Source organism: Myotis nattereri, assembly GCF_964212035.1.
Source record: "Myotis nattereri genome assembly, chromosome: 8".
NCBI lineage: Eukaryota > Metazoa > Chordata > Mammalia > Chiroptera > Vespertilionidae > Myotis > Myotis nattereri.
Genome location: NC_138083.1, coordinates 60,373,972 through 60,393,815, shown reverse-complemented (window position 1 = coordinate 60,393,815; position 19,844 = coordinate 60,373,972). Strand labels below are relative to the sequence as shown.

At 36.9% G+C, this 19,844-nt stretch overlaps 1 protein-coding gene across 1 annotated transcript in view; it reads left to right on the top strand.

Moving 5' to 3' along the window:
- Positions 1-8,724: 8,724 nt before the first annotated feature.
- The window catches only part of L3MBTL4 (L3MBTL histone methyl-lysine binding protein 4), a gene marked incomplete at both ends in the record, with an annotated part of 280,164 nt that continues 269,044 nt past the window's right edge, over positions 8,725-19,844 (top strand). Inside the window, one exon of the mRNA XM_081096920.1 lies at positions 8,725-8,796. Coding sequence (XP_080953046.1) covers positions 8,725-8,796 — 72 coding nt within the window. The remainder of the gene's footprint in view (positions 8,797-19,844) is intronic.

The following is a 19,844-nucleotide window of genomic DNA, read 5'->3' as shown; positions in this document are numbered from 1 at the left end:
AGGTGTTTTGTTTGCACCAAAATCTCACCTACTATTGCCTGTACATTTTTCAAAAACCATTTATTATCATTAGTATTGATTCCTACTCTTTTAAAGCTTTAACTAAAACTTTTATTTTGTGTCATTTCCCTAAAATTCTAAATGTCATATTTTCTTAAATTTCAAATAATTAATAATCATTTTGTTTTGAAATTTTTCATAATTTTGTGGTCTTTTAAGATGATTGGAAGAGTGCTAAAACATTTTAAAGTCCTGATAGAGTTTACAGAGTATGAAGTATGATATGATTAATGAGTTAAGGAAGTGTGAGAATTACAGTCCAAATCTTTCTCTTAGTGTTTTACATTGTGGAAATATTTAGAGGGCAGCTATCCTCTTGCTGTTGCTGCTGTCATTGTTGTTTGCTTCTGAAGTTTTTATTGGTCCAGACTCTCTTTGTTGCAGTTGACAGAAATCCAACTCAAACTGTCTTAAGCAGAAAAGATACATTATTAGCTCATAAATCTAAGTCCTGGTGTGGTGCTGAATTTAGGGGCTTGTCACTCTCAACACTCAGTCCTGCCTTATTCTGTGTCGGCTTTGGTCTAAGTGAGGCTCTCTTTTGCTTGGTGCCCTCTGAAGCTCCAGATCCCTACTAATTTAACCTTCTGGGAACAGAGGTTCCTTTCCAGCGGTTCTCAACCTGTGGGTCACGACCCCTTGGGCGGTTAACGACCCTTTCACAGGGGTCGCCTAAGACCATCCTGCATGTCAGATATTTACATTACGATTCATAACAGTAGCAACATTACAGTTATGAAGTAACAATGAAAATAATATTATGGTTGGGTCACAACATGAGGAACTGTATTTAAAGGGCCAGAAGGTTGAGAACCACTGCTTTACACAGTATTTCCAACCAGAGTCCTAGAGTTGAATCTTTTTGTTTTTCTTTTTTAAGGTTGCATTTCTATTTCTGAAGCAATTACCACGTCCACAGTAAACATCCCTTTTGCACATGTAACAGTTTTTCTATATATCTAGAAGTAACTAGTAGTTATGCCAATTAATATTTAGCAATCTGAGAGTTACTGCTGCTTCATTCTGTCTAACACTTGATAAGACACCTTTGCCAGTCACATTCATGGCTGTAAGAGGATATTTATTTTTATACACATTTTTTTGTTTCTGCCTGATCCTGCCTTAGATGTTAAATCTCTGAGCCCTGGATGTTAAATCTCAGAGGACTCTGAGCCCTCAATCTTTGAGCCGTCAATCTCTGAGCCTTCAATTTGTGATTGATCTGATATAGGATGAACTTGCCTGGATAGTTTTAAAAGGCTTCAGGCTATTGGTTCGTTCCCAGACTCCTTCCTTGAGAATAGTGTGGTCCTCATGAAGATGAGGAGGAGAAACACATACTCCTGGCAATCTGCCTCTTGCTAACGGCACATTGTACATGCTCAGAAAGGGTCTAGTGAGATATTTTTTTCATGTATAAGAGAAAAGCAACAAGTCTTGATGACAAAAGGATTTAGAAATAGGAAAAATGGATTGTTCAGTTAATAGAAAAAGTACTATGTCCATTCTTTTACCTTGGTCAGCTTTTATATTGAGTGACGAGGGTGCACCATTTAAAATGACTTAAAAATTCTATAATATTTTTATATACAAAACAACATATTTTATATGCCAGGTATGAGGTATAATAAAAAAGTATACACTTACGAAGCCAACATCCATCTGAAGAATGAAAACATCATGATAATGTTAATTTTCTTCTCCAACTGCTATGTTGAATTTTAGTATATGTGCTGCCAAAGTGAGTACAATACTGAATTTTATGTTGATCATTTCCTTGCTTCTTCAAAAATAATTTGCCCCATAAGGATATATATCTAAGGTACATATTGAGTGTTTTGCTTGATTTTGTGTGGGAATGAGCAGGGAGAGGTCAATGGGGGGGGGGAAGGATTCATACGTAATACTTTAAACAACAAGGGGGAGAGATCAGCCAAAGGATTTGTATGCATGCATATAAGCCTAACCAATGGACACAGACACCAGGGGGGTGAGCTCATGAGTAGGGGGGTGAGGACAATGGGGGGGATAAGGACATATATGTAATACCTTAATCAATAAAGAAAAACAGATAAAACAAAACAAAACAAAACAAAACAAAAGTAGTATATAGACTTCTGGTTTGCTTATTTATTCAATATTACTGTTAATATTTATGTTCTTGCATATTTAGTTGCAGTTGATTAATTTTCACTATGTAATGTTATACTTTGTGAATATAATACAAGTTATTGTTTCAGATTCCTGTAGATAGATATTTGGATTTTCACCCATTTTTTCCTCCTATTAATATGAGCTTGTCTCCTAATAGAGTGTGAGTGCAGGAGTCCTGGGGTCATGGGATTTGTTGTATCATCTCCAACTTTCATATTTAGGCCAAATTATTGTTTTCCAGTAGTTCATCCAGTTTATCTTCTGTCAGCAGAATATGAGAGTTCCCCTACTCCTCAACCTTGCCAACATCTAATATAGTCAGAGTTCTTAATTTTTGCTATTTAATGACCACAAATTGGTATCTAAGTATGATTTTATTCTTTATTTCCCTGATTACTAGCAAGGTTGAGCAACTTTTCATAAATTTCTGTGTGAAATGCTTATTTATAGTTTACCGTTTTCCCCCTGTATGCATTTTTACATCTGACTGCTTTACCTACCAAAAATATTGCATCACAAGCCATCCCCAAACTCAATGTTTTTAAACAACACATGTTTATTTACACATAAATAAATCTTTGGGTGATTTGTGATTGAGCTGATCTAGGCTGGGTTTGCCTAGATAGTTTTAAAAAGCTCCAGGCTATTAAGATGCTGGGGTTGGCTGCAGGATGTGAAAATGTTCAGATGTGCTCTACTTGTTTTCCTTCTGGGACCCACTCTGAAGGAGCAAAGAATAACTAAAGCATGCTCTTTTAATGGAGGATAGTTGCAGTGCAACGAGGTCAAGACTAGCTGTACAAGCACATTTCAAGTCTCAGCTCACATTGCATCTGCTATTGGCCAAAGAAAGTGTAGACCAAGCTCAGGTTAAATGCGTTCATTCCAAATGGAGACATGGCAAGAGTAAGGATGTGTCATTCTGTCATAATTCTTACTTAGGTAAGTGAAGGAATGGAAAAATATATGTTATGTAAATGGTAACCCAAAAAGAATAGGGTGGCTATACTTATATCAGACAAAATAGACTTTAAATAAAAAATTGTCATAAGAGACAAAGAATGATAAAAGGGCTACTCAATCAGGATAATATCAACAAGGATACAGAGGACTTCAGCAACACTGTAGATCTAATGGACATAATAGATACAAAGAACATTCCAGCAGCAGAATATACATTCTTCTTAAGAGCACATGGAACTTTCTCCAGGATAGGCCAAATGATAGTCACAAGTCTTAAAAAATTAAAAAACATCATGCCAAGTATCTTTACTAATCACAGTGGAGTGCAAGGAGAAATCATCAGTATAAGGAAAACTGGAAAATATGTGGAAATTAGATAACCCACTCTTGAACAACCATAGGGATAAAGAGAGAAATAAAAAAGGAAATTAGAAAATACCTTGAGACAAATGAAAATACGTATCAAAACTTATGGGACACAGCAAAAGCAATACTACGATGGAAGTATATTGTGATAAATATCTACATCAAAGTGAAGGTCTCAAATAAGCAAAATTTGTATCTCAAGGATATAAAAAAGAAGAACAAACTAAGCCCAAAGTTAGCAGAAGGGAGAAAATATCAAAGATAAGTGCAGAAACACACAAAATGGAAGAAAATAGGAAAAACATAGAAAAACCTCTCCTAAAACTAAGAGTTGATTTTTGAAATGATTAAATAACAATATATTTGGCAAACCCTTAGCTAAACTAATTAAGAAACAGAGAAAATTCAAATAAATACAATCAGAAATGACAGAGAAAATATTGCAATGATACCATAGAAATAAAAGGTATCATAAAGAGACTCTCATGAGCAATTAGCATCAACAAACTATATAACCTAGAAGAAATGATACATTCCTGGTAATATACAACCTACCAAGACTAAATTATGAAGAAAAAAAAATCTGAACAGATTTATAACTGCAATGGAGATTGGTTCAATAATCAAAAAACCCCCAACAAGAAAGCCCAAGACAAAATAGCTACATTGGTGAATTATGTCAAACATTTTAAGCAAGAATAAATGCCATTTCTTCTCAAACTCTTCCAAAAAAAAAAAAAAGGAAAGAAAATACTTCCAAACTCATTCTTATTATCCCAATATCAAAGCCAATTATAGAAATCGCAAGAAATGAAAACCACAGGGTAATACCCCAGATGGAAAAATCTTCAACAAAATACAAGCAAACTGAATCAAACAGCACATTAAAAGGATCATACACCAGACCAAATGGGATTTATTCTTCGTATAAAAGGATGGTTCAATATACAAAATCAATTAATGTGATACACTATATTAATAGAAGGTAAACATCACATAATCACCTCAATAAATGCAGAAAAACCATTTGATGGAATTCTGAACCTTTTCATGATAAAAACTCTCGACAAACTAGGAATAGAGGGAATTATCTCAACAAAGTAAAGGCCATATATGAAAAGCCCACAGTTGACATTGTAACTCCTCTGATAATAAAGTTTTCATGTATACCTTTCTATTTTAGGGCTTTCTCATCTGTTTCATTGGTCTATTAGCCTATCTCTGTACAAGTACCACACTGCCTTAATAATAAGACAATATTAGGATATTGATTAGACTTACATTAACTTATAAATTAATTTCAGAATTATTGCCATTTTCACAGTACTGGGCCAATTTATCTCTTTTGTCTCATTTAAAAAAAATTATCTTGGCTTATTGTTTGTGTATAGAAATACAACTAATGGTTGTATGTTGATCTTGTAACCTACAACCTTGCTTAACTCACTTATTAGTTCTAGTATTTTTTTTTTGTAGTTCTACTAGTTTTTAGTTGATTCTTTAGGACTTTTTACATAGAGTCATGTATCACACACCGAAGTTTTGGTCAATGATGGACCTCATAAGATTATAGTGGATTATAAGCAAAAATTTGTCAGAGATGTTGAAAGAAAAGACTAGATCTGGCTGTGAGTTACTAATCTGATGGTTTAAATACGTAAAGAAGTTCAGCATAGTTTTTCCTTATAATCCTTTTGATTTATGTAAGATCGTTATTGATGTAACCTCTCTCATTCTGATTTTAGTGATTTAAATATTATCTCTCATTTTGTTTGTTGATCTAGCTAGAAGTGTATCAGGTTTGTTTATCTTATTGGCTGCACTTTAAATTGCAAAGGTTTTTAAATTTTTCATATCCAACTTTGTCAAGCCCTGGGGTATTATTAGTTATGAAATGCAAGCCGGCCTTGGCAGTGCTTATGTCTTGTGCAATCATATTTTGCTAAAGGCAGCAAGTCTAAGCTGTTCATTTGCATAGATGTTCAGAGTATTACTGGCAGCTAGGCATGATAAATTGTATTTACATTCTACAAAATGAATGCGATGTTATTGAATTTAGTAGGTAAGTACATGTTTTAAGGATAAAAATATCTGACTAGAAGCAAATCAATATGAGGAAGTGTTTTTGTTTGTTTTATATGAAAGAAAAAAGGAAAGGAGTTATTAAGTTTGAGACCTATGCTCACTTCAGTCATTCAGCATTCTAAAGAGTAATGTATGGATCAAAAACTAATATCCAATGTACCTAAGGCGTTTGAGGCTCTGTAATTCAGACATACTTATGCAGTTGGAACAAACACATTGAGAGTCTTCTGTGAGCCAATTACTATCTAGAGCAGCGATTTTCAACCTTTTTCATCTCGTGGCACACATAAACTAATTACTAAAATTCTGTGGCACACCAAAAAATACATTGTATTTTTGCCAATCTGACAAAAAAAAAAAGTAGATATAATTTTGACTCATTCACACTGGGCAGCCATTGCTGTGTTGGCTGTTGTCATTTCTTTTAACTTAACAATTGAAGGGAAAAGAGGTCAGTGCTCCTCACTAAATAGTCAGGTATTGCATGTTTTAAAAATTCTTGCGGTTGAAATTGCTGATCTAGACAGTGGAAAATAAAGATCAGTAGTTCACAATGTTTGTCTCAAGGGTAGACACATCTGAAAATTAAAATATAGTATAAAGCGTTGAATCCTGTGGCAAAGATAAGTATGGGTACAATGAATTTTAAGTAAGACATAATTGGTCCATTGGAAGTAGGGGGTAAGCAAGGAAGGCTTTTCTCAAGGATATGAAGTATCTTAGTTGAGTCATAAAAGATGAATAGGAAAGAGGTTTAAATGGTGCTGGGTGAGTAGTAGGGAAGTTATTCCAAGGTTGAGAGACCAGCAAAAGTGTGGATCTGGGAAGCAGCAGGCATGTCAGTATTCCAAGGGACTGTAAGACTTGAGCATTGACTAGAGCATAAGATTGGAGGTGGTCAGGGAGTTATTAGGAATACAGCAAGGAGAGGAATTCAAGAAATATTTAATAGATAAAATCAGCAGAACCTGGTGACCGAGTGTGAGGTGTGATGTACAGGATGAAATGATGTTAACTCCTAGGTCTCTAGTTCAGGCAAAATCAGGGTCTCCATTAGCCCCAAAGTTGTCTTTGTTTGAATTAGAAAAAAGATGCAGTTTCTTCCTGGCAAATATAATAACCCTGTAGCAGGGGAAATGGCATGTGTGCAGAGCTCAGGATAGATTTCAGCTTCCATCGCCCCTTAGCTTGGTGCTCTTGTGTATTGCCCATTATGGACAATTGTAAGGGGCAGATATGGGTAAATGAGTGGCCAATGGTGTCATTAGTGCAATTAGGAAGAGAGAGTAGAACTGGGAGGCAGTAAGAGGGGAAATGATGAGTTCAGTTGTGAATATGTTCAGTTTGTAGTATTTAGGGTCATTTGTTCAGATGGAAATACCAGGGATGAAGTTGGATATATGCTTCTAAAATATTGGGGACTATAGATGAGTTAGGTACATTAAACCTTTAAAAAAATACATGTCAACTGTAGTTAAAATTATTCAAAGTGAATGACTTTTTGAATTACAGCTCAATTGTACTTATATAGTACTAGTGATTGGTTCTCCAAAATGGTTCACTTGCTCTATCAAAAAACTCATTCAAAATAATTTTTCGAAGAATGTCTACAATTATTTATTAATGAACTGAAGAATGGTCATGACAAAATGGAATCATAATCATTTTGAAATTTTCTCTGTTCCAGATTGCTGTGCTATGCTTTGTATGACTAAGACCTCTTACAAAGAATACCTTTGCTTTGATACTTGAGGACAATCAGACCATGTGAGTACAGAGCTGTATATGCAGATTACAGTGAATTCTAATTGATTAGATCAGCTAAGTAAAAGTCAAACCACAAAAAATTCATGGTAGATAAGACCAAACGAAAGAACACCTATTTTCTTTTTCTTTTTTTAATATATTTTTATTGATTTCAGAGAAGAAGGGAGAGGGAGAGAGAGATAGAAACATCAATGATGAGAGAGAATCATTGATTGGCTGCCTCCTGCATGCCCCGCACTGGGGGTCGAGCCCACAACCCGGGCATGTGCCCTTGGCTGGAATCGAACCTGGGACCCTTCATTCTGCAGGCTGACGCTCTGTCCACTGAGCCAAGCCCGGCTAGGGCACCTATTTTCTTTTTGATATAAATTCTAGATGAGATGGAAAACTCATCTCTTTTCCCCATTAACTTATTGTTACACTAAGGGGTTATAAAACCAACAGTTTTTCTGTCAGCTCATTTATCAGAGTATTTATGGCAACCAATAATCCTATACTAATAAAAGACAAACATGCAAATTGACCATACTTTTGCTACACCTTAAGCCACGCCCACCAGCCAATCAGAGAGTCTATATGTGAATTAACCCAACCAAGATGGCGGCCGGCAGCCACAGAGCTGGAGCAAGCAGGAGGCTTGCTTGCTCCAGTGATGGAGGAAGCCAAGGTTCCCCGCCTGCCGCGGCCTGGCTCTAAGCTACGCTGAAAGCAACGAAGTTTCAATTATAGAAGCTAAACAAATCCCAGATACCTGTTTTCAGCCAGCCGTGGCCACGGAGCTGGAGCAAGCAAGAGTGGGTTGCTCCTGGTGATGGAGGAAGCCAAGCTTTCCGCAGGCCTCTGCTAAAGGCAACAAAGTTTCAATTATAGAAGGTAAATAAATCCCAGAATAAAAAAAGAAAAGAAAAAAAAAGGAGAGGCTGGGAGCTTACATCACCAGGGTGCTTGGCCAGCCTGAAAACAGCCCTCAGCCCTTCACCCAGACTGACCAGGCACCCCAGTGGGGACCCCCCACCCTAAAGGGGGTGTGGCCAGCCTGAAAACAGCCATCAGCCCCTCACCCAGGCTGGCCAAACCTCCATGGGGTGAGGGTCCCCACTGGGGTGGACATCCTCCGAGGGGTCCCACACTGCAAGAGGGCATAGGCCGGGCTGAGGGACCCCCCGAGTGCACAAATTTTTGTGCACCGGGCCTCTAGTAAAAAGTATAATTGAAAACATGTTGTTTTGTTTTTATTTTTGTACCTCTAAGGGAACAAACCCCCCTGAACTTTTCATATGGCACTATTTTGCAGAAAGACACAAACTACTAAGGAGTGCTAAAGTGGCAATGAAACAGCCCAATAGGAAGAGGAAGCTTAGTATGGATTCCAAAGAGAATGTGAATCAGGATGGAAGCTTGGTAAGATGTCAGTTTCTGGACTCTTTCTCGGAGTTTGTGCTCAATGTGGAAATTCACCCTGTAATTGTAGAATTTGTATAACTACATGGAAGTGCTTTTTTCAATCACTGAAAATTGTTTTTTTCTGATCGACTTTTATATACAGTGGAATAGAATGTAAGTTTCATTTCAGTCTGGTATATTTTAAAAGGTAATCTTAATTTTAAAAAGATGGAGATGATTGATCACTGTCGAATAAGGGAAAGAGCTTGTAAACTTCAGAGGGTTGTATTTATTAGGGTTCCTAGAGAAATAGAACTGGTAGGAGTAGTTGGCAGTCCTGTGACAAGTGCAGTTCACAATTTCTGTCCCTACTTGATGATGATGAATATATATCTATATCTATATCTATATCTATATCTATATCTATATCTATATATCTATATATCTATATATCTATATATATATATATATATATATATATATATATAGAGAGAGAGAGAGAGAGAGAGAGAGAGAGAGAGAGAGAGAGGGAGAGAGAGAGGTTTGTTTTAAAGATTTTACTCATGAATTTCTGTGGGCTGCCAAGTCTGAAGGCAGGGTGGAGACCCAGAAAAAAGTTGACATTCCAGTCTTGATTCCAAGGCAGTCTGGAGACAGAATCCCCTCTTCCTCAAGTGAAGTCAATATTTTTTTCTAATAAAGCCTTTAACTGATTGGATGAGGCTCATCCATATTGTGGAGAGTAATCTGCTTCACTCAGAGTCTAGTCTTTAAATGTTAATTGTATCTAAATACAACTCACAGGGACATCTCAACAACTAGAGGGCATAATATGCACATGCCTCTAGGTATGAGTGCTATTTCCTTATGACAACTTTTTGTATTCCCACAAATTTCAAGGTGGGCAGAAGTGACCAGGAGACCTCTGTTGTAATTGTTTTGGGATTAGTGGACTATTAGAACGTTCTCACTGTTTCTTGGGCTCTCATTATTTACTTGGATGTGGGTTTGAGGGTCTTCAGGTGGGTTGTGGTTACACATTTACACATTACAGTTGGTGAAGTGGCACAGTGCTGTACTTTCTTTGGTTCAATGCCAGGTTAGGTGTGGTGTGATGAACTCCATGCATTAAATGAGACCTGTCAAGCAATGATGTGGTTAGTGTTTGGTTTTAAGATGTTAAATATAGGTCTGTGTCAAACTATAGAGCTATTTTTTCAGGATCAGCTTCACTGGGAGTTGAGGTGGTTAACTTGGGGCTGAGGTCCAGTGCCTCTTAAGGTCCAGATTAGTTTCATCTCATAGACCAGGTCCATGAGAGTTGAGTGCTCCAAGTGTATCAAGGTTGCTTGGACCAGACTTGAGAAGGCCAACACCTGTCTCAAGCTTGTGAGGATGCCATTCTTCTCAGTATTTTTGGTTTGCTGTGTCATGCCCTCTGAGGAGACAGGGTATTTGATGTATTCCAAGTTATTTTTAGATAGTGATTCTACAGCATCACTGTGGTCTCCAGACTGGCAGCAACAGCATCACCTGGGGACTTGTTAGAAATGCAAACCCCTGTCCCTCACTCCATACTCTGTGAATCAAATACTCCGGGGGTGGGGCTTAGTAGATTATAGTTTACCAAGCCCTCCAAGTAATTCTGATACATGCTCATGTTTGAGAAACACTGTCCTAGGGAAATAGCTAGATATGTCTAACCTACTAATAGAGCTGTAGTTATAATTGATAATGGCTGCTGGATGTTTATTAATTGTTTAAATTTAATATTTGAAGCCACCTCTCCTATCCAACATATTTTCTACTTTTTCTTAGTATGATTTCTCTTTAAATTACTACTGACCCTTCTCAGCACTTCAGTTATCTTGCCCCCCTACAACATGAATATTTAACCTTTTGTCTCTTCCGTATTGGCACAAATTCCAGTTTTCTCTTAGAGCCCAACTCACCTTTGACTTAATGCTAATGCTTTTACCATTGTTTCCATCCCACTTTGGGATTTTACCTTTTTTAAACTCCAAAACTGCTCAACATTTAAATAGGTGTTGTTTTAATGTGGTGCTTTGTGTAGCTAGTTTTCTAAAACTATCTGTTGAATGATGTTCCTGGCATTTAATGGCATCTTCATGCAAATGGACTTCTTTGATCAATAGCAAGGAAATGACATTTCAAAGAATCATGTTACTAATTTGAGTTTTGAGGTGTTTGGAACATATAATTATTTTATAGGATCATTGAAAAGACACACATTTAGGATGAATTCTGCATTGTACTGTCAGTTTGGGGCCCATTGCCAGTTATAGTGTCAATTTTCTTTAGGTAAATGTAATAGTTTAATACAGTAAGCAGGTTCACATCTGTGGCTGCATTCACTATGGAGGGAAAGGGGTTCAATCCTGTTTGAGTTCTATCACTATAATTATGTTTGACTTTTGATTGAAATGTCAGTAACATCCTTTACTTTCTCTGTTAACCTTATAATTTTACAACTGACATTTTCAGTCAACCAAGCAAAATAGCACGGAAGATGAAATAAAACATCAAACTAATGAAAAGAGGGATACTTTCTAGACATCTATTTTTGAGACAATAACTTAATATCTTAGCTATCAAATAATTTTTAGATGCTGATAGTAATATCTATCAATGATGTATTCCTAGACTAAATATTTTCTCTGTATTCATTGAATTTTAAAAATATTTATTTATATCTTTCAATATATAGGCACATAGTTAAAAAATCAAATAGCACAGACAAGGATTAAAATAAGAATGCAAATTCTTTGTACCTACTGACACACATACTAACCCCTAAGTCTTTCCCTAAAGGTGTGACCACTCTTTATATTTTCTTGTGTATCTATATAGGAATCAAAAACAAAAAAAAGAAAGCTTAAAACCTTCTAAACCCTTTATGTACATATTCATACATATATAATACATACATGCATACACATATACAGATGGGTTCACACTCTACTTCTTGTTCTGTATCTTGCTTTTTTTCACTTAAGCATGTGTATCTTGTCATTGTTTTCAATGGTGCACAGTATTTCATTCTGTGAATGTATCATAATTTATTTAAGAGTGCCCTACTGTGAACATTTAGGTTATTTTAATTTTTGTTGTTATATACAATGTTACAACTAATGTTCCTTCATATATCTGGCATATTTTTGTAGTTGATTCACAGATAAAAATCTTACCATTAGAATTGTACTGAAGATATGTGCATTTAATACTTTGATAAGCCTTCAATGACGTAACCTCAGTTTATACTATCTGTGACAGCATTTGCAAGGATGCCTCTTTTCCTGAAGATTTCTTACATCTTTGTTTTCTAAAATCTACTGTGTGGATAAACATCTGTTTAGTGCGCTGGTCTCCATGGCGCTGCCGCAGTGTTGAAGAGAAGTGTTTCCCTGCTCCTTTTAGACTCTGTAACATGTTTTTTCACAACACCTACCCAAACACAGGTGTTATTTTGGTGCCATTTGCTCGATTTTCCCACCTTACACCTTTAAAATTGACCAGGGAAGTGTAGACATGTGATAATGGGGAAACTAAGCTTTTTGGTATTTTTTTTTCTCAAGGAAATTTCATAGATGTTTTCTGTGTATGTGAGTGTTCTGGTCATAAAACCCCAAAGTAAATTCAGGCCATAAAATTTCAAATTTCCTAAAATGCAAGTTTCCCAAATAAAAAAGGAAATTATATTTGACTATACAAGTATAAAATATGTGGTCTTTAATTATATATATATAATATATATATATATATATATATATATATATATATACACACACACACACACACACACACACACACACACAAGCATTCTTCTTCTCCATCTGAACCTCTTTGAATCTATACCTAATTAGTGAATTATGAGCATTGAGAAATAGAAGTATAAGACATTATATTTTGCCTAAAGGATTTAGCATTGCTGAAAGAAGAGCAGGAACTTATCTAGAGTAATGCAATACAACTAAGTACTTATGCACATAGTGCTCTTAAGGCACATTCAGCCTTCAGGAAAAAGTGGGCTTATTGGGGCTTGCGTCTGACCTTGAAGGATGAAGAGTATGTAAGATGTACACTTTTAATGCCTTATTTAACTTATTTAATAACTAAAAATGTTTATCTAACACATATTTAATTCTATTGTAAAAAGTGGCCCTTAAATCTAACTTGGTAAAAATGTAATATGAGAGAATACAATTTATTTGCATTTTAACATCCCCGTGCTCTCTGTAGGCAACTAAGTAACCTTGAGAGCTAAGAAAGTTGAAGGGTTATAGTAGGGATCATCTGGGCCAAGGAGGCAGCATGAGCAAAGGTATGGGGTTGAAAGCAAATGTCACATATGTGATGTATGATGACATTATAATGACTTGTCCTACTGAACAGATGTTGCTCCTGCAAGTTTTCTAAACTGATGGTTGGGCTAGAGACATCAGAATATTTGCATTTTAGTCTTTGGCTCTGGTGATAATTAGTTCTGTGACCAAGGGCAAGTCCTTCAGCAGACTGGGGCTCAGATTTTTTATCTGTAGAACAAAAGTCTTATTCTAGAATATTTTTAAAATATATATCTTTAAATTGATTTCAGAGAGAAAGGGAGAGGAAGAGAGCGCTAGAAACATCAATCATGAGAGAGAATCATAGATTAATCAGCTGCCTCCTACATGCCCCCTAACTAGGGATCAATTCATAACTCAGGCATGTGCCCTGACCAGAAATCGAATCATGACCTCCTGGTTCATAGGTCGATACTCAACCACCATGCAACACTGGCCAGCCTAGGAGATGTTTAAGGGTCTTTCTATTTTAATAAGTCTAAATGGTGGTACATAAGAGATAGTAAGATGACTAGAGTGGATTTGGGTGGCCAAGCTTAGATGGGTCTTGAAGGCAGAGCAGAGGAAACTATACTTGATATTGTGACTGTTAGACTTGGTAGCTGACAAGATGGGCTATGGGTGCCTTCAACTTGGGCATAGTGTAATGAAATATATTTTGTAATAACCTTAAATAGATACTGAGAACATGTTTAGGGTGGGATTATTTTTGTTTCTTATTTTCAGTAGTTCTAAACTTTTTATCATTTTGTTGCCCTACACACAACTGATAATAGTTTACATCAGCCAATGAAATTCTTTTATATATGGAGAAATCATGGAAAGATGTTTATAAAGCTATTTTAGATATCTTTCCCTTTGTTATTTTGTATAATTAGCAGTTATTATTTCAAAATATATCTGGAATTTTGTTTTTATTCAGCTATAGTGAGGCTAGCAGATCAAGAGACAACTGCTATTGAAAAGAGTTTGTTACTCACATTTCCCAAGAAGAGGGGCACATCACACTTTGCAGGACCATATAGGGAAGGACCAACATTGGTCAGGAGGCAGGAGGAGTGAGAGGAAAATGTAGGCAAAAAGCTTTTATTGTTCCTTTTTACCGCAGCATAGTATTCCATTGTGTAGATGTGCCACAGTTTTTTAATCCACGAATCTGCTGATGGACACTTAGGCTGATTCCAAATCTTAGGTATTGTAAATTGTGCTATGAACATAGGGGTGCGTATATCCTTTCTGATTGGTGTTTCTGGTTTCTTGGGATATATTCCTAGAAGTGGGATCACTGGGTTAAATGGAAGTTCCATTTTTAGTTTTTTTGAGGAAACTCCATACTGTTCTCCACAGTGGCTGCACCAGTCTGCAATCCCACCGGTAGTGCACGAGGGTTCCTTTTTCTCCACACCCTCTCCAGCATTTGTCATTTGTTGATTTGTCGATAATAGCCATTCTGACAGGAGTGAGATGGTACCTCATTGTCGTTTTGATTTGCATCTCTCGGATGATTAGTGACTTTGAGCATGTTTTCATATGTCTCTTGGCTTTCCTTATGTCTTCTTTTGAAAAGTATCTATTGAGGTCCTTTGCCCATTTTTTTTATTGGGTTGTTTGTCTTCCTTTTGTTAAGTTGTATGAGTTCCCTATAAATATTGGAGATTAAACACTTATTGGTGATAACATTGGCAAATATGTTCTCCCATGCAGTGGGCTTTCTTGTTGTTTTGTTGATCGTTTCTTTTGCTGTGCAGAAGCTTTTTATTTTGATGTAGTCCTATTTGTTTATTTCCCCTTTAGTTTCCATTGCTCTAGGAGTGGTATTGGTTAAGAAGTTGCTTTGGCATATGTCTGAGATTTTGCTGCCTTTGGATTCCTCTAATATTTTTATGCCATTTGCAACAGCATGAATGGAGCTGGAGAGCATTATGCTAAGTGAAATAAGTCAGTCAGAGAAAGATAAATATCACATGATCTAACTCATTTGTGGATTATAATGAACAACAAACTAATGAACAAAAATAGATCTAGAGACAGAGAAGCATCCATCAGATTCTCAAACTTCAGAGGGAAGGCAGGGGAGGGTGGGGCTAAGGGGGAGAGATCAACCAAAGGACTTGTAAGCATGCATATAAGCATAACCAATGGATACAGACACTGGGGGCGGGGGAGGGGTGAGGGTATGAGTGGGGGGATGGGGGGGAAATTGGAAGGATAAGGACACATTTGTAATACCTTAATCAATAAAGGAAAAAAATCTAAAAAAAAGAAGCCTTTATTGTGTTTTTTAAAGGAAGGAATGGTTGAGGCAGGGTAACAGGTTAAGATTGTTTGATTTGAGTATTTCCCTTGGTCTTTAGCTATAGGAGCTGTTGTGCTGTGGGTGATTTAGGAGGATAGTGTCCCAGACTGCAAGGGCCTGATAAAAAAGAGCAAGTCCCTTATGGACTCAGGATTCACTGATTTGCATATCAAGGGGAAGAAACACAGGCAAGTTGTTTGCTATCTCTAGGAATTAACTCTCTCTGGAAGGGACAATCCCTCCACTGTCCACAAGCTCCCAAAATGTCTGAGCATCAGAAAATATAGAAATTAAATGAAAAACCAGATTAATACAAACACTATGCAGAGATTTCATTCAGAGATAGTAGCTATGCTATTGAGTGTTTGAACAAAATGAGAGCATTTCCTTCTCGCTGTCTGCATCTGAATTCTAGGAGGGCAATGGAAAGTAATCCTCCCCTCAATTTTTATCTGAAAGGTTAATTTCCTTTACCTTCAGTTAGTATCTCACATTGGATCACACCAAAAGAGAATTTGAAAAGTAGACTTGAAACAGCAGGTGAAATACAAAAGTAGTTTATTACTGGAATTATTACATAGGATTTCAGTGTTTTCTATAGTTCATGAAACCATAGACAGTACTGTCTGTTCTTATGGAAGAGGAAGAGCAGGGTGCTCCCAAGTCCTTCTTTGCCAGGGATTCTGTCTGACAGGGTGGGAACGGAGGGGCAGGATCTGACATTCCAAGGCAGTGACTTGAAACTGCCAAACACAAATCAGTGGGTAAAACATTGTGTTTTGCTTCCTTGATTGGATTCACACTCAGGGAAATGTAGACACTGATTAATTAGAAAAGATCGCTCTTACTTATAGTAAAAGCACATGAAGCCTCCAGGGCCATCTTCCTGATTTTCTCATTTCAAATCCTCTCTTCCAATAGGATGGGTTTAAAATTGACAAATGGAAATACACCACAGCAGAGACTTACTTTATGTTCCTTAAATCATTCTCTCCTGTTTTTCAGAGCACTGTTTATCCCTGTAAAACTTTATTTTCAGTTTTCAGAACTAAAGTTTGAAGCCTGAGAAATCATACTAATGGTTTTATTTTTCTCAATTCATATTGATTTCCTTAAGTGTTCTGTCTGGGATGATTAGGTAAACTGCCAGTTTTTTTCTTCTGTTTTTAAAAAGAATTAACTCTCTATTAATAGCAGTGTTAATTTATTACACTCATGAAATAATTAGCTCAGACAGAAGTAAAGAATGTTAAAGGTAGTTGGAGCTTTGGAGAACATTTATTTTACAGACAAGATAAATCAGGTCCAGAGAACATATGTCATTTGTTTATCAGATCCAGAGAATATATAGTGCATTATGGGTGGAGTGGGGATTTGGCCTTAGGTTACCCAACCCAAATTCAGCATTTTTCTGTTTTGTTGTATGATATTAAATCCTTCCTTATTTGCAAAATTGTTCAAAAGTTAGGTTAGTATATCATAAGAGAAATGTAAATTTATTCTGAAGCATAAAATTATGATATTTGGTGTATATATCTATAACCTTGATACATCTAAAAATATATGGACATAAAGAACTTGGGTAATTTAACTCTGAAGTGAGCCGTAATTTATTTTTGTGAGGAATATTTTTTTTTCTATCTAGGCAGAATTTCAATAGCAAATAAAGAAGTGTGAGCCAAACATCCTAATCTAGAACTGAGTGACAGCATATTATATGTTTATTTTCATATTTGAATGATATAGTGATTATAAAAATGCTTCAGTAGCTGTGGTACTCACATAATCAACTCTTGAATACTATTTTGTTACCATTTCAGTTTTTTCAGTAGAACCTTTATGAGAAGAGACTCACATTGTTTTGAATTATGTAAATTTCCCATGTATATCATGGGCAAAGAGGGATGAAATTGGGGTACAGAGCTATCATAGAAAATTAGATCTGATTCAGTTCATCATTTTACATGCATAATGCTGGGACTTTTCAGTGATATCTTTGAGCAGGTTCCTCATTGTTAATTGAGGGGAGGGTGAATGCAAATTTTTCCTGATCGTGGGTAGTCAAAGGGATGGTAAGAAATAGTTTTTTAAATCTATTATAATAATAGGCCATTTTTGTGGGATTATGGCCAGGGAGGGAAGTCCAGGCTAGAGAGCCCCCATGGGTTGAATATTAGTATTAATGGCTCTTAAATCATGTAAAAGCCTCCACTTTTTAAATTTTGGGTGAATTACAAAAATAGGAGAATTCCAGGGGCTATTAGAAGGTTCTATGTACCCCAACTCTAATTGTTCTTTCACCAGTAGATGGGCTTGATTTCTTTTTAAATTTTTGCCCACTTGTTCCTAGAGATTAAGGTTTAGTGTTCCAGCATCAGGGAAACAAGGATTATAAATTATAACAATTTTTAATAAGCTTTTTAGTTGTTCTTCTGTAACAGAGGCATCATTTGCTTTTAATAACTGTTTCAGCACTGTGATATTTTGTTGCTCTTCTGTGGACAACTGTTGTCCCATTATGAAAACTTAGCTGAGAAAGATTCTCTCGAACTTTGAAATCCCAAACGGGCTCCAATTACTTACTGCACAGTTACTTTTGTTTTTTTCCTCTTTGTTTTTGAGGGATCTGCTGCATTTCTTTGCGTTCCTGGCTCCTCACATGGGGAGTCACTTTGCTGGGACTGACCAGCAGACCTGAATGTTGGATGAATAATTACTCTGACATGAGTTTCTATGAAAGAAAGACTAAGGGACTGTTTGGCTAAGCCACCAAGTAGCCTTGTTTGCCTGCCTTCTTAGGTTTTTATTATAACAACAACTTGAACTAAAATTAACTATTAAATAGTATCAACAGAATAAACATCCTTGAGAAAACACATGCTTCTACAAGGTCAGGTCTTAAAGACTAAACATAAAAATTCCAACAAAACACCTGGGGACTCGGACTTGTTTGAAAAAGTCAAAGTAAGGGTTGCTGCCTTCGACAAGGTCCCCCCAGAAACCCCTGAACTTTCGACGAATCCTTCTTACAGACTTTCCAGCCAAGTCCTATGCTTCCCCACACATTAGAAGAGAGGTGGATAGGATTGGGTTATTGCTTTCTGATGTCCAACCCCCTGCCTGGTAAATGATGGCCATGGAGCTCATCCTGTGGCCCACAGACCTTCAGTAGTATCATCAGCTGGGGGCTTGTTGGAAACTCATAACCTTAGGCCCCCGCTCCAGACCTACTGAATAAAAGATCTGCATTTTAACAAGATTCCCAGGTGGTTCGCATGCATGCTGAAGTATGTTTTATCAGGATGCTACCTTGCTAATTGCACAAAGATATCCACAGTAATTTTGAATGTGAAATCTGCCAGGCAGAACATACTATTCTGGACCTTGCATTCATGCCTTCATTCAGCAGATATTTATTAAGTTAGAGTACGTGTTAGGCTGTGTTTTAGGGATAAAACATTAAGACACTGTCTGCCTTCAGTAAGCTCATCAAAGCAGGAGACTGCAGAAGACAGATGATGGTAGTGCAATGTAATGGGCTCAATAATAGATATGTGTGTAGGATGTTTCCAGGCTTCAGAAGGTTACTCAACTTAGCTTGGGAGTGGAGGGAAGAAGTGGGATTAAAGAAAGCTTTCTGAGCTGACTCCTAAAGGCTCAATAGGTATGTAATAGTTTTGTATTGCTGCATAACACATTACTACAAACTTAGCAGCTTCAACCACTCATTATTATTACCTCACATTTATGTAGGCTGGATGTCCAGGCATGGCTTAAATAAATTCTCTGCTCAGGGTCTCAAAGGGTCTAGTTGAAGCATTGGCCTGGCTGACTTCCTTTTGGAGCTCAGTGGCCTCTTCCAAGCTCATGTGGTTGTTGGCCAAATTATGTTCCTCAGATGTAGGACTGAGGTTTCTGCTTTCTTGTTGATTTCAAGCAGGGAACACTCATGGCTCTGAAAGGCCCTGCAGTTCCTCTCCATGTGGTCCTCTCACACATGGTAGCCAACTTTTTCAAGGCCAGCGGGAGACCTTCTTGTTCTAGTCAGCTGAGGTGGAGTCATATGATGCAATGCAATCGAGGGAGTGACTATGCCATTCCCTTTGCTGTATTTTGTGCTCTAGAAGCAAGTGTTAGGTTTCACCCCCACTTAGGGGAGGAGGAAGTTCTGCAAGGGCATAATTTATTAGGGGTCATCTGAGAAGCCAGCCCACCACAGGGGATTGAGCTAGTGGGGGAGGAAGTGTGGGTGAAAGAAGCTGCAGAGTGACCTCAGGGAACTTTTAATGGAAATGAGAAGAAGCTTTGGGTATAAAATGATGAATTAATTTTGCAAATTATTGAGATTCATGAGCTCGTAGGGCATTCAGATGAAGCTGCACCGTGGGACTTTGGTTGTGCAAATT